The sequence below is a fragment of the Acanthochromis polyacanthus genome, chromosome 21 (assembly GCF_021347895.1).
Source record: "Acanthochromis polyacanthus isolate Apoly-LR-REF ecotype Palm Island chromosome 21, KAUST_Apoly_ChrSc, whole genome shotgun sequence".
Lineage (NCBI taxonomy): Eukaryota > Metazoa > Chordata > Actinopteri > Pomacentridae > Acanthochromis > Acanthochromis polyacanthus.
Genome location: NC_067133.1, coordinates 18,247,222 through 18,271,055, shown reverse-complemented (window position 1 = coordinate 18,271,055; position 23,834 = coordinate 18,247,222). Strand labels below are relative to the sequence as shown.

Below are 23,834 nucleotides of genomic sequence, written 5' to 3'. Positions count from 1 at the left end.
GTGCATGCGTGGGTATTCTGGCTTCCTCCCACAGTCCAAAAGTATGCTGAGGTTAACTGATTACTCTAAATTGCCCGTAGGTGCTGACTCGCCCGAGTCAGCTGAGATACGCTTCAGCGACCCTAGTGAGGATAAAGCGATGTATAGAGAATGGATGGATGGATTTCTCATTGTGTTCCGAAAGGAAAGCATAGAAAAAATAAACAAATGAAGTTAAACCCCAAATCTATTTAGAAGCCAAAATATATTCTACACTCTACTCATCAAAGTAGCCTTCTTTGGCAGATATAACAGCTGAAGTTACTAGTGGCTTTCTTTCCACAATGGAAATCAAATTTTTTTAAGAAAACTCCTTCAAACTCTGTTGCACAAGTTCCCATAAATGTGTGGAACTTGTAGTTTGCTTTGCTTTCACTCTTCTGTCCAGTTCATCCCAAACCAGCTTCATGGGGTTTAAGTTCTGGAGACTGTGCTGCCACTCCATGTTTTCAAGCTTTCGATCTTGTTTTTTTTATCTCCTAAGGTAGTTCTGGCATAGCTTGGACTTATGTTTTGGGTCATTATCTTGCAGTTGGATGAACCCCTGACCAACTAGGAACATACCAGAGGGTACTCCATGGTGCTGCAGAATGCTGTGGTAGTTGTTTTGGTTAAGGGTATCTCTCACTCTGAACAAGTCATGGACCCTGGAACGAGCAAAACAGCCCCAGACCATCACGCGTCCTCCATGTTTGACAGTTGATGTCACACACTGACTACTCGACGGCGAACAAAAGTCCTGCATGATGAACCAAAAATTTCAAATTTTGATTCATCAGTCCATGTTACCTTCTTCCAGTCTTCAGTAGTCTACTGCCAGTGATTAATGGCCCAGACAAGCCTCTTTTTTTATTCTGACGTCTTAGCAATGGCTTTCTTGCAGAAAGTCAACTTGTCAAACCTACAACTCCAAGTCTTCTCTTCACAGTTGAAACTGAGACTTCTTACTACGACCTCTATTAAGCTGTGCTTGAAGCTGTTGTCCTGTGAGCTCCTATCACCAAGCTGTTGACTTTCAGAAACTTGTTTTCTGATTCTGTTGTGGCTTTGCGTCTTCCAAATCTCTTCCTGTCAGAGTTTCCCCCAGTTTCTGAGTGCTCTTTGATGGTGATGAAAACTGCACTCACTGACACCTTGACTTTCTTTGCAATTTCTTTGTAGGAAAGACCAACATTTTTAAGTGTTATGATGGTCTGTCTCTCTTCTAATGTTAATTGTCTTTTCCTCACCATTTTTATACCAACACACTACTTTCTGCACTACAATACTGTCGCTTTTATGGAGACAGAGGGGGTTGTAAGTAATCAAGAAAAGTTGGGACCCCTGTTGGATTTTGGTAGCACTGACTTTCAATGCTTGATCAACCTCCATGCTGCAGAAAAGCTTTAACTTGTTAACCTATTACTTGTTCCCTGAAAAAGGTCTTTTTGTATAATTCTGAAATGTACATTATTTTTCGGTTTTGGGTAACCTTACCTTTTTTTTAACCTCTGGCAGTTCACCACTTACCTTTGTACCATTTCAAGTTATTCATTGGACTTGAACTACTTGAATTTTGATTAAAAATGGAAAAATTGGGGCATTTCTGAACTTTTGACAGGCAGTGTATTAGACACACTACTGCTCGCATGGAGCACTGTTTTGTAACATAAAAGTTGGATAAGTGTTGTAAAGATACAGTAATTGCAACATTCTCTTTCTTTTGAATAGCTGGACTGGAATATCGCAACTTCTGGGAATCCTTCCAGCAGCATGTAGATGAAATCAGATGTATATACAGTACCCATCCCCAAAGTACACATGCACTCCAGATATGCTCAGGTTAATGATCGAGGGAAGAATGCAGTCCTTGGCAGGGGAATTCATCTTTGTCAACGTTGTGGTATGTAGCAGTGGGGATGGTGTGATGCGAGGCCTGTATAGAAATCAAGGAAAGTCTGTTGAAACTATATTCAAAGTAAACATGAATAGGAAGACAAATTACTCCCTTTGCATAACAGCATGTTGGATCTGAAATCTTACTCTGAAATTCCTGTGAGATCTTGGCAAAGTTGGGAGTGAAATAATCTCTAATAGAGGGGTAAAATATCCTCTTTGGAAACACGTTGAGTAATCTCATTCCCTGTGACTTGATTTATCATGTTGTATTCCCAGCAGCTAAGATAAAGCTGCACTATACCATATGCACAGACATAGCCTTATCTATGATTTTCTATGTGTAGAAAGACATCATAGTAAAACTTGTTTACAGAATCTTTCCAGTCACCCTGAGACTGGGATCATTTCTCTTGAACAAGATACAGAATAAAGGCCCCAGAATGCCAGCAGAGACACAAGGAATCTGTGGACACAGAGGCTTCTCTGTTAGACTCATGCATTTTCCATGATCACATTACAGTAAGCAAAGCTTCAGTAAGTAAATGGACAACACTCATATTGTTGCTCTGTGAATGTCCTTGTTTTATTCTCTGTTTTCGCAAATTAAGCGGTTGAACATTATATGCCCGCTCAGTTTCATAACACAGATACAGCAGGAGTGAGAAAAGAGCATCTGGACACCAGAGCTGATATGTCTCTAGAAGTACAAGGTCGTGCTTATCATTGATCCAACAATTCATTAGTCTCTGGATGAAACCAGACCTGAATACAAACTTTTACAACTAGTCAAGTGTATTTCCTCTGTCTTTTTATTGTCATATTTTCACAGCCATTTCCTTTTTTGTCACAGGAAGATGTTTATTGAGGTTACATTGTGTCCTGGCATCTATGAGACAACTTCCAGAGAACTTATTTCTTTCACTCGTACCTTTTCTCCCTGTCCTTCCACACAGAGAGTCAGAGAGTGATTTTATTTTTTTTTTTTTATTAAGAACCTTGTGGTTAATTTCCTCCTGGTACTCCACCACTTCCAGCTTTCTAAAAGATGGGAATTTCTGCTCTTGTGTCACCTCTTTTTTATACCATGAGGACAGATTTGAGAGGGGACACAAACAATGCTCACTATGTCCTGTGGATTTTTTTTTTTAAATCTTTATTTTCTGGAGGAAAAAATGACCTACTTTGCTGCTAGAAGAGAATTGCCACGTCAGCATCACATGCAAGAAACCTTTTACTGTGAAAAAAGAAAAAGAAATTCGGCACCAGCGCTGCCATTTTTCACACCATTAATTACTCTGTGATTCTTGGGTAAGCGTCTGAGCACACTTAATCCAAATGAGCTGGAAAGCCTTCAGTGTCAGCCGGTGAGGCTCTCTGAGGTTATTCTTTGTGCGTCTTTAGACATGAATGGGAGGTACCGACGGTTTACCGTACGCTGATAGCGATCTCACTGTCGGCTTGATAAAATTCAGAGTGGTCCAACATGCTTTGTTCTGTTTGGCAACACTTTGTTTTGTTTTCAATTCCTCTGACATTGTTGCTGGGAAACACAGACCTCTTGTCAGGAGATTAAAGCTCACTATTGGCATGTGACCAGTAACAGTTGACTGAAATTTTAATAGCTGCTGCATAAAAACCTCCCGGAGTGAGAGAGGAGAATAGTGCATGTAACTCCCTTTTTTCTTTTTTTGTGAATAGAGAGTGTTTCAGCTACATGACTGGAATCTCAATGCTTGTTTTCTTAACTGAAGGATCCTGTTTGTCTTCCAGAGCCTCCCTCGCTGCATATCTTCTTCCATCCCTCCTTCTGCTCCCACCTGATGGACTGCTCAAATCACTTCTGACCCCCACTGGATTAAAGACAACTTGCTGTGTGCATCTGCTTATTCTCAGTACTCTCGCTCTCACTATTTTAACTCCAAAATCTGGTTTCTATTAATCATTTCTGCGGGTCACAAAAGCTCAGGGAGGATGTGATTACACTACTTGCCTTTGTACACTCCTACAGAGTCTGTCTTTGCCTTAAGATCTGTTATTCATTGTCGGAGATAGGCCTCCCAAGAATTCGAGAGCATCATGTTACTCATCATTGGCATTCCAACATCTCTTCCATCAGCATGTAAATTCAAATTTATCCTCTTCTCAAGAAAACTTTGTACATATCCCGGAATATCCCAGACTCCTGACTTCAGAACAGCTAAAAAACAGGATGTGACTAGTAATGTGGAAACTCCAGGGTGCACATTTCCTTCTTCCTGGAAGTATAACACAACAAAATATGTTCTTTATAAATATTCCAATTATTGATATTTGAATGATAATGGATCATTTCTGTTTTACTCTTACATAAAGAAATAACAAAAACAGCCTACTTTGGGATTAAAACACTGTTTAAAATATGAAAAAATGAAAGACGAGCTGGTGCTGTGTGGGTGTGAATCTATGTGCTGGTGACCTTAAGATGTGTGGGCATAATGAAGACTTGCAGCATGCGTACGAAACATTTTCCACTGTTTGACTAATTTAGAAAAGGAGTATGATGTTGTCACAGTCATCACAGTTTTTTTGACGTGGATTATTTAATTTAAGTATGTGTTTATTCTTATGCTTGCTCAAGATGTCAGTGTGTACATTATGACTTAAAGTATATACTATATTTTTAGGCAGTGAAATCTGTTTATGCATCTTTAATTTTACGGCACCTTTCAAAACTGGCTTTACAAAGTGCTTCACAAAGCATTAAAAGACACAAAACATTTAATAAAACAATAAAAGAAATAAAACATCAGTTAAAAAAACATTGCAATCTTAAAAAGACCTTAAAAGGGGGAAAAAAAAGTTATATAAATGCTTGTCTGGACAGGTACTTTATACTAGTACTGTATATTAGTAAGTTCTGACATATAGAGTGGGGCCAGACTGTGTAGAGAATCAAAACAGTATCTTAAACTGAATTCTATATTGTATGGGGAGTCAGTGTAATTGTGCCAGTTATTGTTTGTGATTGTAAGTAGTCTTGTTGTCGAGTTTTGAAACACCTGTAGCCAGGTGATTGTTGAGTTCCTGAGGCAGGTGACAATAGTCCTCTAAGCTGTATGTGGCCTGATTGGACTAAAGTCTCAATGTGTTGGTTAAAGTTGCAATTGTAATTGACAATGTCTTCGTTGGTTAAAAGTGGTCTGAGGTTGGGGATGATATTGCGGGAAATGTGTTCGGGGCTAGTAGTCAAGAATTCAGCTTTGTCTGTGTTTAGCTGAAGGACGTTAGCTGCCATCCAGTCCTTGATTGCAGTAAGGCAGTATTGCAGAGAGTGTAGATAGTCAGTAAATGTTATGTTTACCTGGCAGTCATTGGCATAGCAATGGTGGGAGACAGAGACAGAGATAGAGACTGAATAAAACGGGTGCAAGGACTCACCCCTGAGGGACTCCACAGGACATGAGGGCAGATGAAGATGAAAAATTGTCCACTGTGACTTCGACTACTCTGTTAACTATGATGAAAATCAGTTAAAAGCACAAAGGCCGACCCACTTCTTGAGCCTGTTTAAGAGTATTTTATGATCTACTGTTTCGAAAGCTGCACTCAGATCCAATAGAATAAGAACTGTGAGCGTCTGCATTCATAAAGACGTCATTGTAACTCAGAACTGTGCTTTATTCCGAACACAGTCTGTTTTTTTCAAATGTGGAATTATAATGTTTCATGTCAGGGCAAAAAAGACTGACAAAATGTAAAATGGCCAAAAAATAGGACCTAATCTGTCAGCTACAGCACACTGGATCAAATAAATCTGCAATCATGTATGAAAATCAATAAATGTGCTACAGGATCTTAGAATGGCAGAAGCACCAGACTATGTAACATCGCCTGACTCATGAATAACAGAAATATCCCACACACACACAAATCACCGAGTGTCCAGAGAAAATGCATGTGAGACAGAGAGAAAAAAAAAGAGTGAGCGAGAGAGGAGGGGGCTGTATTTCTTTCTCTCTCTTTCTCTCTCCTCTGCATGTACTTCACTGATTTACGGCGGCTCGAGGCTGCGTAGCGCCAGAAGTGAAGCTGAGCAGGGGCTGGAATAAACGACAGAAGGGACATTGTTCAAACCAAATGAGTAAACAAATCCAATGAGTAAGAGTACATTGTTTGTTCAACTCTTCGCGGGGCTCGTTCTCATTGTGACAGGTAGGCTGATCTCACTTTCACTGCTGAAATGATGATGTGCAGGCTTGTATTTATGTATTTTTGTCATGTCACATACTTCCCACAGATGGCATGCTTTCATTATATAAAAAGAGCTCTATATGGGAATAAACAGAAATGTGAAGATGCGGTTTAATCCAAGATGTTTATTGGTGTTAGCAGTAACAATGGCAGGTAAAATCCAAGGGGAGTAGTATAATGTGTGAAGAGAGAGGCTCAGATCATTATACAGGAAAGAAAAAAAATGATGGTTCATTTTACATTAAATATTAAGAGAATGAATTAATTATGATCTAAACTTGACATCTGCATCTGTGGTATTAGCTCTTATGAAGAACATTCATTTTGTAACTTTTTTAAGCAATCGATTGAGAACGTTTAGGGGAATGTGTAGGTGAAGCCACATAGACAAGACTGCTGTCTGCAATTGCAAAACTCCATTAAGTGTATGATTCATTTGATCACATTGTTTCTTACATCCCCATATCAAGTGTCTGCTCTTGTGTCTAATTATGTCATGGGGATTCTTTGGAAGCAGTAGATTATGAAAAGTCAAACATATCACAAATTCTATTAAAGATGTGCTGCCAAATTGTTCACTGTTCCTGTTAATAAGGAAAAGCTGTGATAGTAATAGTGAGAGAAGCGTTTTGTGGCAATACTCCTTCAAATGAGTGACTTATTCCCATCTCTTATCACTTTCCGTGACCTTTTTACCTCAATAGATGCTTTGTCAGCAGTCATTGTTTATTCTTTCCTGACCACACTTGACTTTTTATGCACGCGTGTTGTCCAAAATAAAAAGTGAAAGCTGTGAAGCCATGGGCATTATCTGACCTTGAACCACTTGCATTCATCTTTATTTATTTGGACAGAGCTGCTAAAACAACACTGTTCTATCTCTGACAGCAAGATAACAACATGTTTTTTATTTTAGCGCACTGTTTGATATTTTGTCCACATGCATGATCTTGTGTGGAATTTCAGAATAGACAAAATGCTTTGAGGGCTCTTGTCAGCTCAGTGATGCAGCTTTTATTTTGGTGATGAAGGCTTGATATGGAATTCCTTATCTGGTGAAAGTAAGAAATTATGCTTTCTTGCAAGATTGAATCAGAATTTGTCGAACGTTTTATCAGAAAACCACCTTTCAAGAGGCTTTTACGTGCATCATTCCACATGGAAGGCAGTTGGTGAATATGTGAATATATGGATGACAAATTAAAGGAAAAACTGACATGAAGTGCCTTGCTAAGTTGTTGGACAATCACCAGTCCACACAGCAGCCCTAGTGTGCTTTGGTACTGACTCTAGAACTCTCTGGAGCTTTAATAGAGGGACAAACACTATTCAGAGATCAGAGACTGTGAATGCCATAATGTCATCATCATTCCATTCAGTGACCCCTAGTGCCCTCTGGAAATGAAGCATTGTTTTCCTGTAAAAGACCACTCCCGTCCGGATCGAAATGATTAATCAAGCCAACAAAATGCCTCGAACGTCATAACAGAGACACTCAGTCCTCTCACAAGTTAAAGGTTAAGGGTTTTGCTTTATTGTGTCATCTGTCTGTACCATCCCCTTTTAGACAACTGACAGTTCACAAAAATTAAACATTACACGGAGATGTTTCTCTTTAACATTACCAATATGCACTCCAATGCTGCAGGTGTCCGTGCCTCCTGTCCCATTGAGTTGAGCCCCACCGGCGTTGTAGTGAAATATGGAGACCCAGTCTTGGTTAACTGCAGCACACCGGAGATCCAGTTTTACGGATTAGGCTGGGAGGCTTCACAAGGAGGCACAGGTTTGGAGGTTGTCAACCTTTTGCCCTGGACTGTGGAGCGTCTTACAGAATGGACCATCTCCCCCTTTTGCTTCTTCAGCTCAGAATCATCTGGCCAATGCATCAAGCACTTACACCTTATAATTTACAGTGAGTCTTTGCTTGCTTTGCACTGACAAGAATGGTGCCATGACCGTGTCTGATAACGTTTTCCTTTTCTCCAGCATTTCCAGAAACAATTTACATCAGCGGTGACCCCAGCAGTGAGATGGAAGTAGAGAAAGAATATAAATTTACATGTCACATCCCCAATGTAGCACCAGTCCAAAACCTCACTGTAAGGTGGTACAAAGGAGGCGCAATCATCCAAACAGACACTTTTGACAATCCTGCTAAGCAACCAGTAAATCAGACATCCGACCTGAAGTTTATACCAACTAGACAAGACAACAGTGCCTCATTGAGATGTGAAGCATATATGGATCTGAGTCCAGATGGGCCACAACTTAACGTATCCACACAAGAGTACAACATTACGGTTGTCTGTATGTATATCATTGCTCATTTTACCAATCCTTTCCATTCACTATTTCTTTACACCATAAAAGTTCGACTGTGCTCTTTCAAACCACACATATGTAAAAGTCACTTTTCATGCCTCTTTTGCTTTCATTTCAGATCAAAGTGAGATCATTTCAATTATTGTTTCTGCTTCTGTTCAGATGGACCAGATATACTGTGCTCTGCCACTGACATACTGGAAGAGCAAACTTTGGAGGAGATTTGCATAGTGACAGGAAACCCCACCCCTCACGTCAGATGGCTGAAAGATGGCAAGCCTGTGAACCTTACTGTCCCTCTGACAAGGAAAAATGCTGGGATGTACACACTTGAAGCTCAGGGCTTATCCACTGTCGAAAAGACAATCCCGGTCCTTGTGTTATGTAAGTGTCACATTCAGTGTTTATGACATTACCAAACAGAAAGGTCATTCCATCTCGAATCATCAGATTTTTAGAACAATTTCTGCTCAACCATTCTGATTTGTCTGAGATATTTATAGCATAAAATATGAATATCGATAAAATGTCATGAAATTCTATGTTTTGTGACATGCAACTGCACAAGGGCCAGAAAATATCAGCAGTTGACTTCTGTATCATAATTTTTTGTTAAATTATTGGAATAACCCAAAAGTAAAATTTAAATCCAATATGTATTTGTGTCTTTCTACAAATCTAAAAAAAACAAGTACAAATTGAAAGACTAAAAAAATAAAAAATTAACCAGCTGTAATGCAATACCTAATACTTAAAATTTGTCACGATTCTTGGACTGAACCCGAGCAGAGAACCACGCTACCGAGGCAGGAAAAGGTTTTGACAAGGTTTATTGGAGGGACTGGTTGGGGTGGAGATGAGGTGGGGGGCCAGGAGTAAGTCCAGAGGGAGGTGGAGGAATGAGCCGGGTCGGGAGCTCCGGAGCCGGGGACCAGCGGTTGTTGGCGGTTCTGGGGGAGCAGAGTGTGGCGGATGGAGAGCGGGAGGACACCTGGCGGACGGAGGTCGGCAGGTGGAGAGGGACCCAAGGGTGGAGAGCCGCCAAGTAGGGAGGAAGACGTGCGCTGGTGGTCCGGGCACGCAGGAGCGGCGGATGGAGCTCGGAGGCGGCAGATTGATCCGGGAGGGCAGGAGGGGAACCACGGAGGGGGAACCAGGAGGGACATGGTGCCGGCTGGGGTCCAAGACGGGGAATGAGGAGACAGGCAAGGCGGGAGGGGATCCGGGCAGCTGGGTCTTCTGGAGACGAGGGTAAACAGAATTAGTGATTTCACACAAACGTAGCGAAAACTAGACTGGCTAGAGAGCGACTGACTGGGTAGGTAAGTCTGACAATCTGGTGGAGTGTGGGAGGATGAACTGGTCCTTTATTGCAGGCGTGTGTAATCAGCGCGATGAGCCACAGCTGCCCGGAGACTGGAGCGGGAGTAATTACGAAGTGGAGGCAGCTGTGAGGCTGCTCTCCACTTGGTGCCGAGCTGGAGAGGGAGAGAAGGGAGAGAGAGGAAAGGGAGAGAAAGGAGGGAGAAAGATGGGAAAAAGGTAATAGGATGCCAGGTGGGAACGGGGATGAGGAGGAGGCCCTGACAAAATTATACTTTAGTGAAAATGCACAGACAATGTCAGCAAAAGATAGCTAAAAATGTATTTTATTTTAAGATAAGATAAAATAATCCTTTATCACTCCCCACGTCAGGGGAAATTTCCCGTGTTACAGCGGCAAAAATCTTTCAGAGCAGCACTAACCATATGTACAGTAAAGATAATAATTAGAATAACAGTTATATATACACTCAACAAAAATATAAACGCAACACTTTTGTTTTTGCTCCCATTTTTTATGAGATGAACTCAAAGATCTAAAACTTTTTCCACATACACAATATCACCATTTCTCTCAAATATTGTTCACAAATCTGTCTAAATCTGTGATAGTGAGCACTTCTCCTTTACTGAGATAATCCATCCCACCTCACAGGTGTGCCATATCAAGATGCTGATTAGACACCATGATTAGTGCACAGGTGTGCCTCAGACTGCCCACAATAAAAGGCCACTCTCAAAGGTGCAGTTTTATCACACAGCACAATGCCACAGATGTGGCAAGATTTGAGGGAGCATGTAATTGGGATGCTGACAGCAGGAATGTCTACCAGAGCTGTTGCTCATGTATTGAATGTTAATTTCTCTACCATAAGCCGTCTCCAAAGGCATTTCAGAGAATTTGGCAGTACATCCAACCAGCCTCACAACTGCAGACCACATGTAACCACACCAGCCCAGGACCCCCACATCCAGCATGTTCACCTCCAAGATGGTCTGAGACCAGCCACTCGGACAGCTGCTGAAACAATCGGTTTGCATAACCAAAGAATTTCTGCACAAACTGTCAGAAACCGTCTCAGTGAAGCTCATCTGCATGCTCGTCGTCCTCATCGGGGTCTCGACCTGACTCCAGTTCGTCCTCGTAACCGACTTGAGTGGGCAAATGCTCACATTCGATGGCGTCTGGCACATTGGAGAGGTGTTCTATTCCCGGACACTGTTCAGGGCAGATGGCAGACAGCGTGTGTGGCGTTGTGTGGGTGAGCGGTTTTCTGATGTCAATGTTGTGGATGGAGTGGCCCATGGTGGCGGTGGGGTTATGGTATGGGCAGACGTCTGTTGTGGACAAAGAGCACAGGTGCATTTTATTGGTGGCATTTTGAATGCACAGAGATACCGTGATGAGATCCTGAGGCCCATTGTTGTGCCATACATCCAAGAACATCACCTCATGTTGCAGCAGGATAATGCACGGCCCCATGTTGCAAGGATCTGTACACAATTCTTGGAAGCTGAAAACGTCCCAGTTCTTGCATGGCCAGCATACTCAGCGGACATGTCACCCATTGAGCATTGTCACTACCCGATCCGTCCCAGAAGCCTGATATGTACTGCGCATGTGCGGAAAGTACGTCACTTCCGCTACCAGTCATCTTTGCGATAGCTCAGCAATTCTTTGCCTCAGCCTCTAGCGATTTGCGACAGACAGCTCAGCAATTCTTTTTTTTTATTTTATTTCCAAAAGTCACAGGTAACATCCAATATCCAACACATGATATTGAAACATACAGTGACAGAGTTAACAAAAATCACTTTGAAGGAAAAAAGAAAATAAGAAAAAAGAAAGGAAAACAAACCAAAAAAACAAACAAAAACAAAAACAGCTGAGCAAATTTAAACAATTATAGCAAATTAAATTTTTTACAAATGTTAAGTTTTTATTGCTTTCTGGTTATCAGATGGGGTTATTGACTTTAAATAATATTCAAATTCTTTATGGAATACAAGATAATTTGGCTTTTGATTACTGAATTTTGCTTTATGAATATAAAATTTTACTAATATTAATATGAGATTGATGATAAAGGCTTTGTCTTTTTCATATCCATCCTGTGCGTAAACGCCGAAAATAATGTGTCTGTAGAGCAAATCAATTTGCAGATTTAGTTTTTCTATACAGAACTTTGAAATTTCCTTCCACATTTTTCTGCTGTAACTACAATACCAGAAAAAAATATGGTACTGTTTCTGGCTGTTCAGAGCAAAAAGAACATCTTACATCTATATCACTTTTGAACTTAGTCATGTAATGTTTTACAGGATAGATTTTATGCAAGATTTTGAAAGAAATTTCCCTAACTTTGTTTGTTAACATGAATTTGTGAGGTAAAAGCCAAACCTGAGACCAAGAGATATTATTAATAAAAGAGTTCCAGTAATGAATAATATAAGGTTTTGTTGTCGTTTCACTTTGGAACAGCTCAGCAATTCTTTGCCTCAGCCCCTAGCTATTTGCGACAGCTTCGACTCTTGCTCGACAGCTTTAGCACCACCAGCGAGTTCACTCTTTTGGAACATATATATATATATATATTTACAGTATATATATATACACACACACACACACACACACACACACACACACACATATATATATATATGTGTGTATATAAAATGGAAAGTGACATGGATGCTACAGTTTACAAGCAGCTACAAACTTTTCTCCTTAACGGAGTGCTTCCTCCGACAGAAGCAGATCGCCGTAGAGTGAATAGGATGGCGCCCAGTTTCACTACTAAAGGTTCCTACTACTAGCTTAACCCTATAATTCTTGAATCATTAAGTAATTGACAGAAAATAATATTTTTTGAAATTGGAGGTCTGAATAAACTTTTTTTTCAAATATTTTTTAAATGTGAGTTTCAATTTGTATCATTTTTGATACACCAGGCATTAATGCTCAACATATCCCTGTTTTAACAAGGAAAATATCATAAGAAAAGCTAAAATAACTTGGTAATCCTATACATAAAAAAATCTATGTTTTCCATTATTGTTACTACTACTGTATCTGCTATGTGTAATCAAGTAGTAATGAAAAAAAAATCCACAAATTGTACTGGCAGAGCAGAAGCATAACTTTTAGGTTATTTTTGGCTCATTTTGTGGCTCACAATCTTTTATTATGGATTCTGGTAGACTTGAAAATAGCTTATTTCCTTGTTTGCAAGCTGTATTTCTTATAATGGATACTCAAACTGTTTTCTTTTCCACTGATACTGCTTCATTTTTTTTTTTAAATTTGGCCCTTGCTGACTCCTTTGGTGTTCTTTGGTTTTTGTCGTATCCTCTTCTGGGACTTTTACGCTTGTCGTCTGGTTCATCATCACTAGTCAGTGTTGTCAGTCCTTGCAGAAGGGAAGGATCGGGTAGTGAGAGCCATAAAATGCATTGAAATACGAGTAGAGGAAGTGACGTACTTTCCGCACATGCGCAGTACAAATCAAGTTTCCAGGACGGATCGGGTAGTGACAAGCATGTTTGGGATGCTCTAGATCGGCGTATACGACAGCGTGTACCAGTTCCCGCCAATATCCAGCAACTTCACACAGCCATTGACGATAAAACAAAATTGCACCTTTGAGAGTGGCCTTTTATTGTGGGCAGTCTGAGGCACACCTGTGCACTAATCATGGTGTCTAATCAGCATCTTGATATGGAACACCTGTGAGGTGGGATGGATTATCTCAGCAATGGAGAAGTGCTCACTATCACAGATTTAGACAGATTTGTGAACAATATTTGAGAGAAATGGTGATATTGTGTATGTGGAAAAAGTTTTAGATCTTTGAGTTCATCTCATAAAAAATGGGAGCAAAAACAAAAGTGTTGCATTTATATTTTTGTTGAGTGTACAATAAAGAATGAGGGATGAAAAATGAATAGAATATTACTACACCATAAATAAATGACATCAGCAAAAAGTGGCTTGTGTAATAAGTGTAAAAGTGCAAACTGACAATATGTTTAACATTTGAAATCATGCTCTGCAAAACAGTAATGCTAGCTGTGACATAAACATATATGTGATGAAAAAGGGAAAAGTCAGATATTTGCTCTGGCTTACAGTGGACAAAAAACATTCAAAATAAATCCCAATCTTTTGCTTGAATACAGTGCAGTGGAATAATTGTTCTGTATAAGCTCCCACCAGTGGATATGTGATGTATTGTTACTCCACTGAGAGGGTTTTTGTGTTTTTCCTTTCAGATGGACCAGAGTTGACGTGTCCACTCGCTTACACTGCAGTAGAATATTCTCCTCACAACCTCACCTGCATTGTTGAGGGCTTTCCTAAACCTGAGACGCTCTGGTTTAAAGATGGTGAGGAGGTTGTGCTTCCAGAGAAACTGACAAGAAGCGACGCAGGACAGTATTTTGTCACCACTTCAAACGTTCTGTCGAGTGTCAATGTAACAGTGGATATCACCGTCCTATGTAAGCCTTTAACACATGCTGGATTTGTAGCAGGACTGATGTATGATATTACATTGGTGTATTAGCTTTTTCTTCCTATCTGTGCTGTTTAAATTGTAGATCCACCATCACCGATAGTTGAACTCGAGGACTCCGAAGTCCATGCTGGTTCCTCTGTGTGGCTGAAGTGCTCTTCCATGGGCAACCCACGACCGAAATATTCCTGGAATTATTACCAGGCGGCCAATGTGGTGGAGGAAGACGAAGATGGAGTGTCCCGTCTGCTCATCCACAATGCTACTGCGTACAACATGGGCTCCTACACATGTGAGGCCTGGAATGACAGAGGAAATGTCTCCAAAACAGTTCGAATCAATGTTAAAGGTAGGTTCAGTAAATTGTCTACACTGTTTCAGTGTAATCAAGCAGATAAATAAAACAAAATGAAGAGCTTGTCTTCTTATATCGCTACTCTACGTTGCGATATACAATGTATCATCCTTTAAATTCCTCAGATTCAATTTCAAATAGTCTTACAGCTTAAATTTAACTTGTATTAACTCAGTTATAACTTACCATTGTGTAGCTTAGAGTAATTTCACAGTGTTTGAGCAGTGGCATTGGTGAGCTGGTGTAATGGAGCTACAGCAAATGGGATGGGCTTGGCATAGAGAGAGGCGAGCACTTCATAGATCTGCACATCCTCGAGGAAGCACCTATGCACAATATGGTGAAAACCCATTTTTCTAGCGTTTTGTGGTTGCTGTATACTTAGAGGTGTATAGTGGAAGCTGTTAAGATATGAAAAGGGTTACCTCTGTTATTTCTAGCCCAGTAACAGTGAGTTAGCCTCCCAGCTTTATGAGCCAAATTAGACACAGGTACTGCTTTGGACAGACAGTGTTCTTCCTGAAGGGGACAGGAAAAGAAGCAGTTTTGGCAACACAGCTAGAGTTGAACAGGCCTAAAAACAGGTTTTATACAGTCCTGATGAAATTAATCAACTTTTTTTCAGTTTTTCAGCTAAAAATACTAAAAAGACTCACTGTGGGGACATGTGAGACTTTGATTATCTTGCTGAACAGGGACATATATGGGACCTCTGGAGTAGTAAGGCATTATTTTCATGGAAAGCAATTTACCAATGTGTAATCTTGATATACAGATATGAATTTTGAAGGATTTACTCATTGACTAAAAGGCACTTTAATAGTTGCCTGATTTTACATGCAACAATATGCCCAGTTTAAAGAATATGGTCTGGGATTGAGGCTGCACATTGGCTTGGTGGTTAGATACGATTTTTGGACTGTGGGAGGAAGCCAGAGTGCCTGGAGAAAACCCACGCATGCACAGGAAGAACAAACTCCATGCAGAAAGATCCCGGGAAAGCTGGGATGATTGTGTACATATTTATCGAAAAAAAATAACATGAGCAAATCGTAACACATAGAAACAATGTTTTTGGCATTTTCTTTTTGAATAGTCTGATTATTTCCAATTCGTTTGCAACTGCGGAGTCTAGGACGAAAGTTGGAACGTCATTGAATTACCATTGATATTTAAATTTAAGATATGAAAAAAATATTGAATCAGCTGGGATGTTGAGCCTAGAGTTGCAAAAAGTTTAAGCTAGTTCATGTAGCATAACATTGTTAGCTTAGCATAAAGTCAGCTAGTGAGCAGTTCAGACCATAGACTGTAAAATGGTTCAAATAGACATTAATACTTTTTTTCTCCTTTTACTGCTGGTCAGTTATACAACTAATGGGTAACCCTCCTTTTTTCTTTTTTTTGACTGCTGTAAAACTTTAGACTTTAAATGCACTTTATACACTGTTCGTTGCTGTTTCTTCGTTTCATTTTCTGCTCCTTTTAATAGCATTGAGTCAGTGGTGACGGTCCCAACAAATTAAACTCGAACTTGTCGCACAGCTGATACATTTAGTCTAAGTGTGTGTGTGTGTGTGTGTGTGTGTGTGTGTGTGTGTGTTTGTGTCGGGGGGAGGGCCGGTTTCCTCTCCGGTGATGCGGAGCGGGGAGTTGGGCTACAGCGGTGTAGCTTAGCTTAGCTTTCGCCCTAAAAAGTCAACCAGCGGCCGCTTGGTTGGCACTGTGCTGCTCCGGGGAAGCAGGAGAGACTTTACTGTAACGGAAGAAGGGCGACAGCTGTTGGGGGGGAAAGAACGCTGAGATTTTAAAAACCTATTTCAATGGAGGATTCCAGCACCCTTCGTCTCCTTTCAGTCTTTTTGACTTTAGAGTTGCTGTCGCTTTCTAACGGGACAGACAGTAAGTTGTCACTTGAGCCAACACTTCATGTTTTGTGTCTGAAACGAGTTCTGGTTATGTAGTCCTATTTATGTTGCCTGCCAACTTAAAACGACACAGTAGTGCTAAAAAAAGTTGAGGATCCTGGAAATTCTGAATATGATGGGACTTACTCATGTTAGATAGACTTGGAATGGGAAGTAATGATAACTGAATGGATAAATGCAAGTGGAAAATCTGTCGCATTGCTGTTGTGGTTTTTATCTGTGGACCTTTTAATAGGCACTCTAATGTTTAAAGCTTCCCCCCACACCCTATGACTGTTATACCTAGTTGTAGGATTAAACAGTGTCTGTGTCAGTTAGGAGCACATTATTGATTGCAACAAGAGGATTTTCCAGGAAGGAATGTGACACATTCAAACTAAAATGTAGATATTGCAGTAAATTCCAATACAAAGAATGGTGGGCAGCAAGTGCAGACTTCTCAAAGGGAGGGGTATATCCTTCCTGAACATTTTCCTGTTGCCTCCAGAGACACAGCTTTTGTTCTTCAGAACTTTGGCCTTTCAACATGACTTCATTAGTACTCCAAACATGGAAAATTTGTGTTACTATAATGCACTGTACTGGAATAACGTTTCTCGTTCCCCACCCTACGTTCCACAGGTGCCAAGCTGGAATGCCCTATCAGAATAACTCCAGACACGATGGTGATGCAATACAAAAGCGAAACCCAGAATGCAACGTGCACGCCGACATCTGACAGCGTCCCAAATGTTGATAAAATATTCTGGCAGGGTCTGCAGGGAAAAGGAACTGATAACACAGTTTGGTTTGTTGACACCCACAAAGACTGGAATGAGCGTCCTGTGTGTTACGCAAATTTTCAGGGAATTGAAACATGCCACAAAACCTTAAACTTCATTCTTTACAGTAAGTATTCTTACAAGTGTTCTACTTTTACCATCCTATACTTTACATTTTATAACTTTAATTTTGCTTCTGTAGAAACACCAGACAGTGTTAGAATCCAACATTTGGATAATTCCAGCTCAGTGGTGGAGAACGGGGAGCTCCAGCTGCAGTGTGACGTTATCAATGTTGCTCCTGCACAAAACCTCAGGATACACTGGTACAGAGGGAATGAAACCCTTAAAACAGGTGGGGTTACCTTTATGTATGTGTTATTATTTTTCTATGAGACCCATGAAATCGTCCAATGCTACTCAAACCTGCAGGACAAAGGCAAATATTAATAATCCTCAGTTGGTCCAGCATAGCAATGCCATATTTCTTTCAGTTAGCTTATGTTGCTAATATTAGAAACCACAAAATTATTTTCTTGATCTTCATAAGGACAACAAATACATTGAGTGTTGTTTGATTCGCAGCCCACAGGAGTCCTGCTTCACTGTTACTATCTCTACAGCTGATTGGGAAAATGGAAATGAGTGTATGATGTGAACTTTTTGTCTTTATCTCTTCTTTTTTTTGTCCATCAGGCCCAATGCAAATGACTCGCTGTTGGACTGACAATGACACCAACTGCAACATCAGTATGATCAGATCCCCGGTAAATGTGTCTTTTACCGTTAGCATCACTCTGAACCGGAATCACAGCGGAGCAGATTTCAGATGTGAGGCTCAGTTGGACCTGGGACCTGGGGGACCAGATCCTCCTCCAAACATGATGTCCAGTCCTCTCAGCATCACTGTCTTCTGTGAGATCACATTTACATTTGCTGCTTAGTAGTCACAGAAAAGACACTGAGATTGTTGTATGACATTATTCCAGTGAGCAAATATTCACATTTCCAATAAATAGCACACATGAGCTTGTCATTTTTCTTTCAGTAGCACTAAGATGTTACCATGAATTGCGAACTCCACACCAGCTACCCTATCACCACAAGTTTAGTTTCTCTAAACATCAGTCTTCAAATAGTTTTATGTCCTCACACGACTCTGATTTTCTTCTCTGTATCGACAGATAAGCCCACCATTAATACCACAAAGCTGCCAAAGACAATCCCAGTGTTCAGAGGTTATCCTGAGGAGCTTGTTTGTGAAGCCGACGGTCACCCGCCTCCAACAATCCAGTGGCTCTACAGCTCAGACAAGGCACCTCATGAGCTTGAAGGCAAACTCACCGTGTCTGAGGCGGGCCTCTACAACTGCACTGCTACCAACGATGTTGATTCCACAGTGCATGTGGTTGTAGTGATTTTAAAAGGTAATGTGTAAGTCATCAGTAGGGATGGGTATCGTTAGGATTTTTTTGAATCCGATTCCGATTCCGGTTCTGCTTATCGATTCCGGTGCCAAACGATTCCTTAATGCGATTCCAAAATAGTAAAAAAAAATAGAAGGTCAATAGTTTATTTAACTAAAGTAACTTTATTCCTTTACCTTTAGGAAAATTGTAAACAAAAATAAAATGTGCTAGAATACTAAACTGTATTATACAAGTTTTCTAGTATCAATTTTTTTATTTGATTCTACAGACTTAGGCCTCGTCCATTTCCAACCCAAATCACACAGTTTTGTTGTTAGGAAATCAGTAATACAGTGTCGCAGTGGCAGAAATACACAAATACAAGAGCTGAAAATATTTCAAATGAATACAGAATGTCTGTATTGTGTTTATTTTATTCGTCTTGATTTAATTCTATACAAATTCAACCGTTTTATAGTTTGCATGTCATTGACGTTTGCAGGGAAATATAAGCCTACACAAGACGAAATACTGTATTTTTGCCACAGGATTTAGGATGGAAATATGCAACGTTACATTATTTAACTTACCTGAATGACGGAGACTCGACGACCGAGAAAGGATGTAGTCCTTTCACTACAAACTTGGTTACCGCGCGGTGACACTCCTCAGCTTTCTCTTTTGTCAGCCTCCTTTTCGCCAACGTGAACGGTGTCTCTTTTGGGGCTGCTGGCAAGGTGCTAACGCTGCTTGTAGCAACATTAGCACTGGCTGTGTCGGTCCGCAGAAGATCGAACACTGTACAGTCTTTCAGCTCGATGCCATGGAGTCGTAAATGTTTCGTCAAATTTGACGTGCAGCCTGTCTTACAGCTAATAAGCTTATGACATATGTTGCACTTTCCTTTTTCATCTCTTTGTCTTTCAAAATGAAGCCACACTTCAGAGCATTTCCCATGGTCCATAGTTAGCAAAGTTTCTCCGGTGTTGTTGTTTTTTTTCCTTTACGTGACTACGTCACACATATAAGTCCGTCCAAGAACCGAAAAGCAGAACCGAAAGTAAATATTTTTTATGGGTACCAGGTACCCGCCGTTTTTGATTCGGTTCCTACTTAGAACCGAATTTCGATATCCAACCCTAGTCATCAGTCAAGTCAACATTATTTATGTAACACTTTTAGGACAGCACAATCCTAGAAACTTGTGATAGATTTCTTTGCTAAATATTTAAAGTCCAAACCCCGGCTTCTGTACAGAAACCAGATCTGTGGCAGAAGATTGGAGTAGACTCCAGTCCTCCTGAGATCCTGTACAGGGTAAATGGCTGTGGGAATTGACAGACCAGGAGCCTGAGTTAATTTTTACACCAGAATGGGGAGAAAATGTGATTTCAGCAGCATGATTGTTCGTGCCCAATAGGGTGGTGTGACTATTTCCTGCTGCTCTTTTTGGGTTGTCACCACAACATTTTCAAAAGTTTACTCAGAATGGTATGAATACAAAACAAACATCCGAGAAGCAGTTCCACAGAGCGGGATAAGGGAGGAGAAAGGAGAATAGTTGTTCTGAGCAGGAATGCAGCCCTGAATTCACAACACTTCAAACCTTAAGATTAATGTGCTACTACAGCAAAGGACCAGCTCTACTCTTTACATAAAAAAACACAAACATAATTACATAGCTCATTAAAACTAGACAGCTGAAGAGTGGAAAATGTAACCTGAAATGATTGCTTTCTGCAGAGGCACACAGATGGAGTCCATGCACCCAACTTGCCTTGACCGACTGTCATGACAGTCCAGGCTGCTGGTGTAATCGTGGTAAAAATGCATTTTTTGAGGTGTCAGTTTTTCATTGTTTCAGTGCTACATTCTATCGGAGTATTGTTGCTGTACCTCTACATAGCCACATTCTTCAAATGGCTACTTTCAGCATAATAATACACCTTTAGACTACTTATAAAAGATGTACGCAGCCACAGTGCTGTCACCCTATTAGTCTGAAGACTGCACCATTGAAGTGCTGAGTTTGGAATTTGACTGGTTTGTTGAATCTGGACATCATGAGGGCGACAGACGGGCGTATTGTAGCAACTTGTCAGTTACAATTTATTTACGCCTTAAAACACATTCTGCTTTATCATAAAATTTGCTCTTAATAGGAGCGTCATTTATAAAAGAGCTTCATAATGTATTGAAGCAGACGTGAAACTAGCAATTGAGACCATAAATTCATGAGGAAAATGCGTACAGACGTAACAAACAAAATGAGAAATGGGGTCATTTCTCATAGACTTTTATACAATTGGACTTCTCTTTGCAACCAGAGGAGTCGCCCCCTGCTGGATGTTGGATGAATGCAAGGTTAGGTCGCTTACACAACTCCTTCACTTTTCAAACCTGCATTTATCTTTCATATACTGTCTCTAAATACACCACATTACAAAGAAAATTGATCTCCCCTGTGGATTTCCGTTGCCTCACCCGGTCTGTGTGAAAGTGCAGCTGACAAATCTGTGGACGTGATGATTTATGTAAACATGGAACAAAATCTCAGGATTATTTCTAACATCTCAAATGGAATTCACAAATAACCGATGCTGTATTTTGGGGGAGAAAAAAACACTCTTTTCTCCCTATGTTCAGAATGCAGTTTTCATTCAACGTTTCTGTTGCTCAGCATGTTTACTTTGAATATATGTTTAAGCATCCTCAAATTATATTTAGCTAACCCTCTCCCATGTTTTTTCTCTGTGATTGGAATCTATAACCTCTCATTTAGAAGGCGTGAAAACCTTTACGTCGACCACTGCTGCATATTACAGCAGACAGAACAACACAAACATGAAACACCCAGGGCAGGGCAAATTAAATGTTAGAGTTCAGTCCAATCATATGAATTTATTTCAAAATCGTGGCAAAATTTTCTGGTGGATATGAAACTATTTGCATAAAATCAGAAACAAAATGACAGAGGGCAAAAGCCTGGGTAAGTTTTCAGTACATGTTTTGCTTCTTTTTACACAGCAAATAGTTTTCAGTTGTTTCTATAGTCAAATAAATATGGCCTATATTCAGTAACACAGGTTGATTACTAAAAGTAGATTATCTACCTCTCTATAATTGTCTTTTGTGCATGTGTATCCAGTGATGTACGTCTTTCATAGAAAATGGGAATCAAATCTGAGCAGTAAGATTCATTGCATGTCAGGAATAGAGTTGCTTGTAGTTAATGGGGATTACTTGGAAGGTTTAAACATTAATATGTTCGCTGTTTGGCTGATTTCATTCCAGAGGACTACCTACCCCTCATCGCTGGATTTGTGGCTGTCACCGTAGTGGCCATCTCCATCGTCTTCCTCTTCATCTACTCCATCTACTACAAGAACACCAAGATGCGGCGCTACAGTCTCAAAAACCCCAAACTCAGCACTCACGATGGGAACGTGGCTCACAACGGCTGGGACCTGCCGCTGCCTATGACCAAACTGTCTTAGCAGTGCGTCTGTTGATAGAACCGACCACTCTGAATGAGCTGCATCTCTGCCACCTGATCTGCAGTGTTTTAAAGCCCACATAGCGGTCAGAGGGCATGCTGACACTGGACGCTTTTCAAATCACTTCTGTTACTCTGTATGTCACACACGCAGTTATCACATCTGTTTTTCCATATATAACAGTGTTTCATCCTTTAAGGAGTAATATAGTCATTATGCAATGGAGCGACCTTGACTTGAGATGTACAGTTGTGTATGTACTACTGGATTTTTACCAGTTTTCACTGGACAGGAGGAACGAGCAAGGAATCTGACTTGCAAAAGATGGAGTTTTTGTGTTTTTCATGAGCCCAAAGGGAATCTAATGTGATTATTATTGTTGTTTTTATGTTCTTTGTTTCACTAATGTTTGACTTTTTGATCAAATTCTGCCCCATTATAATGTACTTAAAGACAGGTCTCTGTATGTAGTTCTGTTCCAAACCAAACGAGATTTTAGCGTGCACTTAAGATATTGTAAACCTTAAACTGCCATGATTTTATTTCTCATACTAACTGGTGAAGCTTCTGAGTTTGCATCTTGGAATGTGTGAAGCAGAAGAATCTGTGGACACTCCTGCTTGTTTATGCCATTTATTGAACCCACTGTCCTCTCGCTACACTTTGTAAGTCACTCTGCACTTCTTTGTGAGTTTGTAGCCTTCTCCGTGCCTGGGCCCTTTAGTGCCATACTGTGTCAGGCTCAGGCCTTATGGGACAAATTGTCCTTTTCAACACTTGTGTGCTTTTGTATGAACGACTGCAGGCATTATAGCCTATCTGAACTGTATATTCTGAGTGATATTTTATGTATGAGCAAATCTTTATATTTATTTATGAAAAAACAGTCACGACTGAACAATTTAGTATTGTAAATGGACTGCACACAGGTGTGTAAATGTTGCAAAACGATGGAAGAGTGGAATTCACCTGCAAAATGAGGGAAATGAAGACATTGTAACACATCTGTAAATACTGCTGTAAATATTTGTCACTGGTGTAAAACAGTATTTTATTATTAAAAAAATGGCTTTTCAAACAGGTTGGTGTGTTTGAAATATAAATACACTCTAATATGGCTAAAACATGACACCACTGCATGGTTAACAAAAATGAAGTCCAGCATTTTATGAAATGAAAGTGTAATATGCAGGTTTAAATTGTGCCTGAATTTACATGTGAACACAAATACTTCATTATGGTTGTTGTCTTTGGTTACTGTCATGAGCAAAAAGTGAAATCAAAAAGAAATTTGACCAGAATACTGAGGCCTGAGTGTATTTAAGTTAATGATAATAATAATTGCATGTGTACTTTGTATCAGGAGGTGGCTAAATATCCTTTTTTTTAAGTCATCAAGGCACAAACTTGGAACGTGTATTTGTTCTTCTTTAAAGATTGGAATAACAGGAGATCTAAACCTCTAATATCAAAGCATTTATGATACTGCAGATTTTGGAGGTGTTTATGATCAATCAAAAAGTTGCCAGAGCTCTCTAACTTTAGCAGTTTGGAGAACTGTTTGCTCTATTTTGT

At 40.2% G+C, this 23,834-nt stretch overlaps 1 protein-coding gene across 2 annotated transcripts; it reads left to right on the top strand.

The window, feature by feature from the left end:
* The first annotated feature begins 5,761 nt into the window (after positions 1–5,761).
* Positions 5,762–23,339, top strand: LOC110960182 (hemicentin-1-like). Of its 2 annotated transcripts, XM_051941568.1 has the most exons (11): positions 5,762–6,108; positions 7,796–8,062; positions 8,137–8,457; positions 8,635–8,856; positions 14,068–14,295; positions 14,395–14,658; positions 17,214–17,480; positions 17,556–17,708; positions 18,050–18,268; positions 18,538–18,780; positions 22,057–23,339. In XM_051941568.1, the coding sequence occupies exons 1-11, from the start codon at positions 6,051–6,053 to the stop codon at positions 22,257–22,259; spliced, it is 2,445 nt and encodes an 814-aa protein (XP_051797528.1). In that variant the 5' UTR covers positions 5,762–6,050; the 3' UTR covers positions 22,260–23,339. The 2 variants fall into 2 exon arrangements, with proteins under 2 accessions (XP_051797528.1, XP_051797529.1); XM_051941569.1 differs by lacking the exons at positions 5,762–6,108; positions 7,796–8,062; positions 8,137–8,457; ... (1 more) ...; positions 14,068–14,295; positions 14,395–14,658 and adding an exon at positions 14,695–16,566.
* The last annotated feature ends 495 nt before the right edge of the window (positions 23,340–23,834 follow it).

What these genes read in the sequence shown, in the direction of transcription:
- LOC110960182 (XM_051941568.1), top strand. Translation starts at nt 6,051, where the DNA reads ATGAGTAAGAGTACATTGTTTGTTCAACTCTTCGCGGGGCTCGTTCTC. An exon ending in CTTACACCTTATAATTTACA is followed by an intron (nt 8,063 to 8,136) that starts GTGAGTCTTTGC and finishes CCTTTTCTCCAG; the next exon opens with CATTTCCAGAAACAATTTAC. An exon ending in AGTTCGAATCAATGTTAAAG is followed by an intron (nt 14,659 to 17,213) that starts GTAGGTTCAGTA and finishes TACGTTCCACAG; the next exon opens with GTGCCAAGCTGGAATGCCCT.